Source organism: Nematolebias whitei, chromosome 5, assembly GCF_014905685.2.
Source record: "Nematolebias whitei isolate Nwh7 chromosome 5, NemWhi1, whole genome shotgun sequence".
In the NCBI taxonomy this organism is placed as follows: Eukaryota; Metazoa; Chordata; class Actinopteri; order Cyprinodontiformes; family Rivulidae; genus Nematolebias; species Nematolebias whitei.
The window spans coordinates 35,906,207-35,917,180 of NC_056502.1; the positions used below are offsets into that span (position 1 = coordinate 35,906,207).

Below are 10,974 nucleotides of genomic sequence, written 5' to 3' on the forward strand. Positions count from 1 at the left end.
CCCCCCCCCCCCCCCCCCCCCCCCCATGAAGCACGCTGAAGGTCCTGGCTTCACGGTCATGACACCAACAGAACCACATTATCTGCAAACATCAGACATGAAATCTTAAGCTTCCCAAACCAGACAGCCTTGTCTCCGTGACTACTCCATGAGATCCTGTCCACAAAAACCACAAACTGGATCAAAGCCATGGCAGCTCCAACAAAGTCCGACCCACACCAGGAGCGCACAAGACTTTCAGAACCTTCATAATTACTGTAACCGCCACAGTTTATTTTATTTTTCATGCTGAAATGATCATGCTTGAAAGGAGTTATAATTACCGTAATTTACGGACTATTGAGCACACCTGAATATAAGCCACACCCACTAAATTTAAAAAGAAAAAATTAATGATACATATATAGGCCACACTTTTGTATAAGCTGCGGGTTTCCACGTTTTAACAAGAGATATTTACATAGAAAGATTTTTTTTCCTTTTTTTTTCTTTTTTCTTCTTTTTCCTTGAAAAAAAAAAAAAAGAAATATTTTTTTGAACTTTTAATTAAATATGTACCGGTAACATATACAAATACGTAGTGTTTAATGTGAGCCGGATCCTGCCAGAACAAGATCCAGGAACTCTCTTATTTTGACAGGACACGTTCTGGTAACTGTTTACTTGGCTCCGGCAACTCTCAGGCTTACTGTTAATAAAGTTATGAACAAATATGACTGTCTTGTCGTTTTGGGAGCCATGTTTGAACCGTGTTGCTCCTCTCTGCTGCTGACACGATAAAAAAATAACTCCGACACCTCCGCTGCTGTTTTTATGACGCTCTGGACACGTCACTCACAGCACACATGCAACAAAGAGTAAACTCAAAGCAAGAGTGATACCCGCCCCTCTTTTCTTCTTTCTAGTTGACAAAATGTTTTAGTTTTATCGAGGAGTTTGCCAAAGCACAACTTTGATGTTTTTTTGGGTTTTTTTTTGTTGAAAATACCGGTACAGAAGTAATGTTTAATAAATGTTAGGACTCTATTCTTTGCTAACAAAATATATTTTATGTCACTGAACAACTTGTCAGGTTCTTATCATGTGAGCATGCACATTCTCCAGGAACCCCCACCCCAGCTGGCCTGCCCGCTATTTGTGTTCCGGCATCGATCGGTTTACAAATTAAACCCTGCAAATAGTACAATAAATGTTTTTTTTTTCTCTGAACAGTGCCTGTAACACGGCTGGTTGAAAAAAAATACAGTGGCCTACCAGGAAGTCAATGATCGCTATCTTCATCTTCCTCCTGACCACTGCGCACTTCTCACCACTAGTCATCCAAGCCTCCCACTGAGCTCGGAGTGCCATTTTATATGCACGATTCAAAATTATTTTGTGTGGCTGCAAAGACTTTGTTTTGTCCCCAGGGAGGGGGGAAATGTTTCCCCCCTCCCTGGGGACATAATGGGGAGGAGAGGCGAGAATGGGAAGGGGGGATCATCCCCCCCAGTGGACCAATGAAACATCACTGTGGCCTGTTCGGTAATTTGAATGAAAAGGTTGAATGGAAAAAAAAATAATTTGTCAGATTTTATTTTAAGCTTTATTTATGCAGGTAGTCTCATTGAGTCTCGAGGACCCTCCCCCCAAGAGAGACGATTGGGCAGCTATGTGAGCATCCAGATGTGACGAGGCTAAATGTGTTGGCGACATGAAGCTTGTTAGCCCATAAATTAAAAAAAGAAAAAGAAATCCATAAATTAGCTGCAGCATTTTATAAGCCGCAGTGTTCTAAGCATGTGAAAACAGTAGCGGCTTATATTCTGGAAGTTACAGTAGCTGGTCAGCAGTTCATAAAGCTGGTTAAAACATAAAACATATTTTCTTTACTTTTGGCAGTTTAATCATGTAGATTACTCACCTTTCCTTATGACCTCAATGTTAAATCTTTATTAGTAAGGCATTGTTTAAATCCACTAAAATTATCTATAAATGTGTGTCAAAAATCCAAAATGGCGACGACAGTTTCGTCTCCAAAAGATTAAAACAGTCCTGAAAACCAACGAGCTGTATATTCTGTTAATTTATACAAGTTGACGGTAGGCCTGTCACGATAACACATTTTGCTGGGCGATTAATTGTCTCAGAAATTATTGTGACAAATGATAATATTGTTTGAAATTTGACAATAATTAGTAATTATTGTTAAATTTAAGAAGAAATGCTGGGCAGTTTTTTGTGTGTAGTACCTTTTTTTGACCACTAGATGACATTATAAGACACTTTGAACCGAAGGATGGATAGTGAGGGAGAGAGCAGCGTGTCTCTTAGAAAAATGGGAGGGAGGCCCCTTGACGTGACATGGGCTGCCTCTCATTCCTGTTTTTCAGTTCTCAAAATGGCGGACGCTCGGTGTAGTTTGAGCTCTTTAGCATAGCATTAGTCACACAAAGCTTTGAATTAAAAAATCAGTAAACAAGTTCTCAGCTTTTTTTTTGCAGAGAAACAACTTTTTACATGTAGGCACGGGTTTCAACTGTGAAATTTGGAGCTTCGACAAGACGGAGGTTTTTTCCCCGAGGTCGGCCTGTTAGCTTAGCTCGTAGCTTAGCTTCTCAGCTTATCTGCTTTTAACGATCCAAGAATGTGATTTTGGACAAAGCAGATTTTAAAGAGAAAAGGGATGGGTCAGGGAAGAGCACAGGAATTGAGCCTTTTATCATCCAGTGTCTTCAGTAGAAAGAGAGATACGAAGAAACGATGAAGCCGATAAATGAAAATGAGGTTGATAATTTTCATTTATCATATGATTAATTGATTAATTGATTTATTGTTTATTGCGACAGGCCTAGTTGATGGTAACCACTGACAAATGTTTACAAAGGATGTAAAGAATGGAAATATTTTATCTAAAATATTTTGGAAGGAAATGTTTCTTTGTTAGTGTGTTCATAAAAACCCAAGTTTTTAATAGTTTTAAAGACATTCGCAAAGCTCAAGGTCTTTGTTAACGTTTTACCTGTCACCAGATTTTTCAAGTTCTTATATTCTGACATTTGTTGGGCTTATATTGATACGAAACAATCATAAAGGGACACTATCACATAGTTTTTATAACTGAATCATTTGTGTTGTTGAGATCTTTTTTGATCTAATTATTTTATTGGGTTTCATTTACTGTAAAAATTAAATCCTGGGAAGATGAGAGGTAACATTTATGTCAAAGATGTAATTCTTCCTAAAGTATATGAATAGTTTTAATTTTCAGGGGGTTATTAAAAAAGCTTCAGTCAGAGAGAGGAGCTAGCTGTTCAGGAAGTGTGTGTCAGTGGGAATAAAAACATTTACATCACACAGATTAGAGCCACAGTCCTGCAGGCTGCAGCTCCTCGTCAGTCCATGTATCTGCTGTCCATCAGATCAGAGTCGGTCTCACACTCCACACACTGACTGCCTAACACAAACACACAGCTACACACACAATGGCAACACAAACTAACCCTGACCCCACAGCTGGCCAGCTGTCAGGAGAAATGGTTGCTTCAGTGTGTTTTTTCTCTTCTTCTCTTTTTAAAGCACGTATGTTCTGTACTCTTCCTCTTGTTCTGCTGTGCCAACTCTCAGGGACAGTAAACCGTTTTAAACGTTGCAAGATTGGATTTTTATGAACGTTTTTTCTTTTATAGAGTAAAAATGTAACCAGGGAATTTTTTATCTATAGAGATGAAACATGTTTAAGTGTTTGTGTTGCGTCTGTAAATATAGATGCAAGCAGCATGCTGAGCATTAACCTAACACACCTTCTGTTCCTCTGAGAGAAAGTGGGACCAATGCTGTCGTCACTGTTTGTGTGTGTATACAGTGTGTATTCTTCTATTTAACAAAAGCTACAGGAGCAAAGTTCGATAAACTAAATCCACATTGCGTAAATGTTAAGCGTATAAGAAGCATCCAGGTGCTGCCACTTTCCTCTCTCCCTCCGTTCTATTTACACCACCTGTCATCACCGCTCCAGCAGCGGTTCAGTCTTCTGCCTGATGTCACGGTCATTCCCCTCGAGCTCCTGTGTTCATGTGTTGTTTGCAGCCGCCTCAGCTTTTTGTTTTACTTTATTTAATGAATAAGTTTAATTTATCCGAGCTCCTTGTGTCTGCCTTCATCTGGGTCCAGTCCCTGCTACGTTTGCAATAGTGTAGAGAAGGATGACTTTAAATTCAAATGGTTATCGTCCAATTATTTGGAAAGGTTTCTGTGAGATTCTTGGTGAGAGGAAAGATGGGTACCAGTCAAGTGGCAGTACTCCATGTCAGATCGTGCAATGCTCAAAAATCTCAGGCGTATATTCGGACTCTGCAGGCCTCAGAAATTGAATTTTAAAATTCATGACTGCACAAGTAGAAACAAGGTGAAAGATTTAGATGCATTTTGAAGAGCTGTTGAAAAAAGATCAATTCACTCTTAAAATAAAACAAAACTTAGTGGCCAGTTCTCACAGCTGCATCTGATCAAACCACAAGACTGACAAGACCAAAGTGGGCTTATTTGGCCATTATGTGCAAAACCACAATATCTAACACACCATATCAACAGCAAAAACCACTTCATTCTGTCGAACACGGTGGTGCAGAGACGATGGTATGGGCTCATTTTGCAGTTACCAAAGTCAACCATGAACTCCTCTGTAGACCAAAGTATTTTAGAGTCAAATGTGTGGCCGCTTGTCTAAACGGGGACATGCAACAGGACAATGATTTCAAGAACACTGAGGGCAAATCCACAACAAAACGTCTGAAAAGAAAAAGACTTGAGGAGCTGCAATACTAAATCCAGACCTCAGCCTGATTTACAGCTCCGAGGAGAAAAAGCTTCAGGCAGTTATTCTCTGTTTATGCTGTGAATAAAATCAAATCTACAAATAATAATTAAAAAACGCATAAAAAACGGAGTCAAAATTAACTTTCACTGATATGAGAACAACATGGAGTCAGTCAGAAGACAATTTGCTGCTCGAAGTCATGGAGGGGACCCACTGACTCTGGAGCTGAAGTTTTAGTAATATTCTGCATAATGATTCAGTGTTAAGGCACATCATCTACTACTATTTAACACAATAACATTGAAAGAGGGGATGCATGATGATGTAATGAAATGCTGCTGTATTAACTGTGTACTGAGTGTGCCTCCTTTCCTCCGCCGCAGCTTTGCTCTGTTCATCTACCCAGTGGGTCAGATGCTCCGAGTCACTACCAGGCAGTTTGTCGAGCGCTCTACACGGAAACCAGAGAGCTACGGACTTTCCTGGAGAAGATCAAGAGTGCCAAAGAGGTGGGTCCTCATCATCATCGTCATCATTGTAGCAGTGAGGTGTTGAGGTCACAGCACAACATTCATCAGATGTGTGTCAGTTCCTTCCTCATCCCTGCAGCCAGCATGTCACGGCGCTGGGACTGTTGGTGAACGACAATCACGATAAAGTCTCCAAATTGTCTCGACATGTTTGCAGGAGACCTCGGTTTCCTCCTGGGAATTTCAAAGGTTTGCCATGTTGTCGCTTGAATTTTAAACGTGTTCAAAAAACATTGTGCATTAAATTTAGTCTCAAAGTAGTTGCAGACTCATTGCGGGCTTCTCAAACCCGTCCAGAACCCTTCTCATTTTAGTTTTTGTAAATTCTACTGCTGTTATTTTGACACCTGGACAGGAACTCTCATAATGACAGAAAACAACTGAGGCTACAGTCCCAAATGTCCAGGTTTATTTATTTATTTAACTTTTATTTATACAGGTTAGTCTTTCTGAGTCACGAGGACTCGCTTTCAAAAGAGACCTGTTTTAGACAGACAACAATATACAAAAATACAAAGCAATTAACATATAAATTGTCTTATAAAAACACTGTTACTGTTAGTAGCGTGGTAACAGGCCCACACTGCTAACTGTTATGAAACATCCTGATGAAAAATAATACAGTAGTCCCTCACTTATTGCGGGGGTTACGTTCCAGACACCCCTGTGATAAGTGAAAATCTGCGAGGTAGGGACGTTATATTTGTTTTAGTATTTATATACAGTATATTTTAAGGCTTTATAAAGCCAGATCTCTTCGTTCAAGTGATGAACATAGTTCTGGGGAGTTGCTGGTGCTGCTTCTTCACAAAGAGCACAGTGAAAGACAGCAGACAGACTGGTGCTACGGTTACTGAGCCAATCAGCTCCTGGGATACAGAGCACAATGCTCTGGTTGGTCGCCGTCCATCAATCAGCCAATCGTGTGTCATGTACAATCTTACAATGAAAATCCACAAAACGCTGAGTCTGCGAAAGTCGAATCACATAGCAGCAAGGGACTAGTGTATTTTAAAAAAAAGGTCCAAATCTGCCTATCTTCATTTTAAAAATGTACACCAGCAAAAATAAATAAATAATAAATCATAACCAGTAAGTAGAATGTGGGTGGAAGTGGGCAACAAGATAACATGCATGGCCTAAAATTCTGTTATGCAAGCCGTGCACGTAAAAACAGGCTGTGATTTTCACCTGCTGGCCGTGCAACACGTATCTGCACAGCTCACTGATGATTGTTGTAAACACGCCAAGTTCAGACTCTGAAACAGAAAAAGTTTCTTGTTTTCTTGCAATTTTGAGTTTTCCAACTAGTCCATCAGTCACGACCCAGTGGGGCACTGGTGTATGAACAGGCAGTAGAGGTGGCCCAGTCCATTTTGTGATGGGGGGGAGGGTGAAGAGGGAAACCTTCAAACCTGATGTCACATTTGTTTACATAAAAGAGTAACAAGGGATGTCCCATTTCATAGAGAAATGTTGTACCCACTATGCCTTGTACCTATAAATTAAGAGTCAGGGTAGAGCTAGCGCTGACACTACCAAGTTCAAGCTTAGATTTTTTCTTACATTAAATGCTTGTTCTTGTTTTTCGCTCGGTGGAAGGCGTAGCCACAGCGAGCGAACTGGCATGAAAGATTTGAAGACTGTTTTACGCCAGATGCCCTCCATGACACAGACTTGGTCCTGCAGCCTCTGACTGAATGACCACAGACCCGTCCCAGTTCATCCATTCATCCATACGTTCATTGTCTTAACTCACTTTTTCCTTCTGGATCACGGAGCCCAGGCTCCATCAGAAAGGGCATCCATCTAGTTTACTCACTGTGGCGACCGCTGCAACAGGAAGCAATAACAAATGTAGCTTAAAGAATTCACCGACTCCTAATTTGAAGACAATAAAACACGTTGTAAAAATGTTTTAGTAACTAAAGTTGTATGATTCATCCTGTTGATTTGTACTGAAGGTATGAGTGAGGAAACAAGACAAAAGACCCAGTTCAGTGAAGCCATTATCCGTGTCTCAACAACAACTTGCAGCTCATGTTAGTCTGCAGCTTCCTCCACGGACACACAGTGTCTGAGCAGAGACGTGGAGACAACAGCTTCCTGTGTGAGCGAGCAGAGGCCGTCAGCTGATGGAGTCGTTCATCTGTGACGGAGGAGAAAGAAATGAATGGAATGCACTCATGAGAGTTCATCTGCAAAACACTCACTTACAGCTTTGACGACCTGCTTATCCCCTTCGTTTTTAGGTGTTAGTCATGGAATAATTACAACATGGAGTCAGTAATTATCTGTTTCATCCAGAGAAATATGAAGACAACACATTGACTCTTTTATTTAGGGCATTGGTCTCATAAATAAACATGAGACTTGGCTATTTGAAACTTTTTAAGAACAAGAAGTCAGTCCTAATTTATATAATTGTTGCAATTCTTGCAGCACAATTAATATTGATTTACAACATAAAATCCTTCAGTGTATGATGAATGGGATTTTTTTCAGTTTTTAGTGTGCTTTAAAATTTGCTGTCTCTTTTGAGTCTGTTCAAACATTTCTGTTTGTCTGCTGTTATTTAAATATTAGTGCAACAAGAGAGTAGAAAGTAAGCAGTTTTCATGTAAACCGGTCCAGTCTTTGTTGTCTCTCCAACAACGTCCTCGCAGTCTGACCTCCCATCATTGTCGTTTGTTTTATCAAAGTTTGTCCTGCGATCAGGTTCCTTGGTGATAGTTTGTGTTTACTGTCTAAAAAACGTTGTCTGGTCCTCTGGACGTTCTAAAACAAAAACAAAAAAATTGTAGAAACATTTCGTCCTTCATCCGAAAGACTTCTTCAGTCTTCTACCTGGATTACTGAGCATGCATCCGGATATTTGTGTTTACTGGTTCTGATGTATGACCAGTTGAAATGGGCCATCATGAAGGAGGAGTGATGAGTTCTGTGCACGTCAGTCACAGATGATGTCAGTATGTTCGGACATGCTGACAACGTGCAGAGCTCAGGCGTTCGAGACTCATTCAGTCAGACATAACTAAAACAACTGTGCACGGCAGTGTGCACGTCTGAGGCATCATATTTTCAGTGCTCGTCTGCAAACCAGAACCTCGACGCTCCACACTGTGTTGTAGTTGTTCCAGGTCATCAGGCCCTGGCAGGTGGTTCTACATGCAGTGATCTGTGATTAGCACGTGTCTTCATGAAAACCACGTCTTGTTGGTGCGCACGAGTCATTTAGATTCTTGTTTTTAAGGAGCAGCGTGGGGCTCATCTGTGAGTTGGAACATTTCCCAGGAGGATTTATATGTGTGTGTGTGTGCGTGTGTGTGTGTGGTTTCCACCTCAGGGTTCCTTCCTGCTATGCACCACTGCTGCTGCCCTTTAATGCATCTGAATGAAAGAAGGGGATTGGGGCGGTTGCATAACGTACGGAGAAAGAAGCTTTAAGAAAGGAAAGCTGGGGACTGTAGGAACTGTACTCTGAAGTAATCACTGCTGTACTTATATTTCTTCATAAGTCAAAGGCTTTTGTTTCCTCTGCTGTCTTTTAAACAAAGAAAACCTAACGTTATTTTGGCTGCTGTGAGTGCTGGATGTGATTTACATTTATCAGTTTTAAATATTTGGTCCTGCTGATGCAGTTCCAGAAGTTCTGTGTGTCATTGTTATGCCAGCGCTGTCCAGCTTGGGACTTTTTCTAATGTCCACAACGTACAGATCATTGTTGCTGTCGAGGTGTTTTGTATGTCCACAATAACACATCTTAGTTGGGCGTTTAAATAAAGCAGCTGAATTAAATTCAGTTTATTTATATAGCACCAAGTCACAACAGAAGTTTTCTCAGTGCACTGAACAGAAATTTTCATATACAGTATATAAAAAGCCAATTAGTAAAAGTTATCTCTATCTAAGGAAGCAGCAGATTGTGATGAATCTTTACTTCGTCACAGTCTCCCATCCTGAGCAAGCACAGAGGAGACAGTGGAAAGAAAAAACTCCCTTTTAACAGGAAGAAACCTCCAGCAGAACCAGGCTCAGGATGAGCAGCCATCTGCTTCATCCGACTGGGTTTGCGAGGACAGGAAGGAGGAACAAACATAGAATGTCAGTGACACAATTCAAGGGATATTTCAACCATTTTGCAGTGGTGTTCAGGGTAGAAGTCATAAACAATAAATATTTTACCAGTTGTAGATAATGTTTTGAACTACTTCAGTGTGGCAGCTTAGAGCTTATGTCTGTAAGGACCGATAAGCTAATGGCTACTCCACACACAGACAAAGTGAAATGCTGTCTTTTAAAGTCTTGTCTTCAAAGTGTTTTTCCTCGTCACGTGAGTTTTATTTTACAAACCTTGTTTTTATGGACCTAACTGCTGTCAGCTCACTTCATACATAAATCTACATATGATTCTCTGGTTGATTGTACGTCCATGTCGTGATAGCAGTAATTGGCTGTAGCATTTCCAGTTCAATCTGGGGTACTTTTGTCCAGAATTTCCTACTATTTCTACCATAATTACATCCATCCATCCATCCATTATCCGCTTCTTCCTTTTTCGGTTGCGTGGGTCACTGGCGCCCATGTCCAGCTACCACTGCCAGCTATCGCTGTGTGAGAGGTGGAGGACACCCTGGACAGGTCTCCAGTCCATCACAGGGCCACATAGAGACAAACAACCATTCACTCTCTCACTCACACCTAGAGACAGTTTAGTTACCAGTCAGACTAACATGCATGTTTTTGGTCCATGGGAGGAAACTGGAGTACCTGGAGAAAACCCACGCATGCACGGAGAAAACATGCAAACTCCACCCAGAAAGGTCCCGGACAGGGATTTGAACCTCCTCGCTGAGAGGCAGCAGCTCTACTGTGCCACCATGCTGCCCCTATGTACTTCCAAAATAGTGACAGTGTAAAAGCTTAAATATTCATGTTAGTATGAACTGCTAAGATATTTTGAAGATTGGAGCTCTTTAAAAGGACAAAATCTGCTGTGGAAGCAGGTCCACTTGGACAATGTTGACAAACTTATGATGACTTTGAATGAAATCACTTCCAATGAAGACTTTGTTTACGTAATAAGTCAAGACATCAAAATTTTACAAAGTTTTAAGCAAAGTGTTAATCTCACATTGCTTTCAGTTTCACAATACCTGAGCATTTCAGCAGAAATACAATGAAATTTGTACCAAAAAAGCCCAAGACAGCTCTGGAAGTGCTACTACTAGCTGCTGTGAGGTTCTGTAGATCAGTGAGGTTCTGCAGGTCAGTGAGGTTCTGCAGGTCAGTGAGGTTCTGTAGATCAGTGAGATTCTGTAGATCTGTGAGGTTCTGTAGGTCAGTGAGGTCCGGTAGGTCAGTAATGTTCTGTAGATCAGTGAGGTCCTGTAGGTCAGTGAGGTTCTGTAGGTCAGTGAGGTCCGGTAGGTCAGTGAGGTTCTGTAGGTCAGTGAGGTTCTGTAGGTCAGTGAGGTTCTGTAGATCAATGAGGTCCTGTAGGTCAGTGAGGTTCTGTAGGTCAGTGAGGTTCTGTAGGTCAGTGAGGTTCTGTAGGTCAGTGAGGTCCTGTAGGTCAGTGAGGTCCTGTAGGTCAGTGATGTTCTGTAGGTCAGTGAGGTTCTGTAGGTCAGTGAGGTTCTGTAG

At 41.1% G+C, this 10,974-nt stretch overlaps 1 protein-coding gene across 1 annotated transcript in view; it reads left to right on the top strand.

Annotated features, from left to right (window-relative positions):
• The window catches only part of spire1b (spire-type actin nucleation factor 1b), a 71,504-nt gene that overhangs the window by 31,287 nt on the left and 29,243 nt on the right, over window positions 1-10,974 (top strand). Inside the window, exon 4 of the mRNA XM_037677137.1 lies at window positions 5,182-5,307. Within this exon, the coding sequence (XP_037533065.1) occupies window positions 5,182-5,307 (126 nt within the window). The remainder of the gene's footprint in view (window positions 1-5,181; window positions 5,308-10,974) is intronic.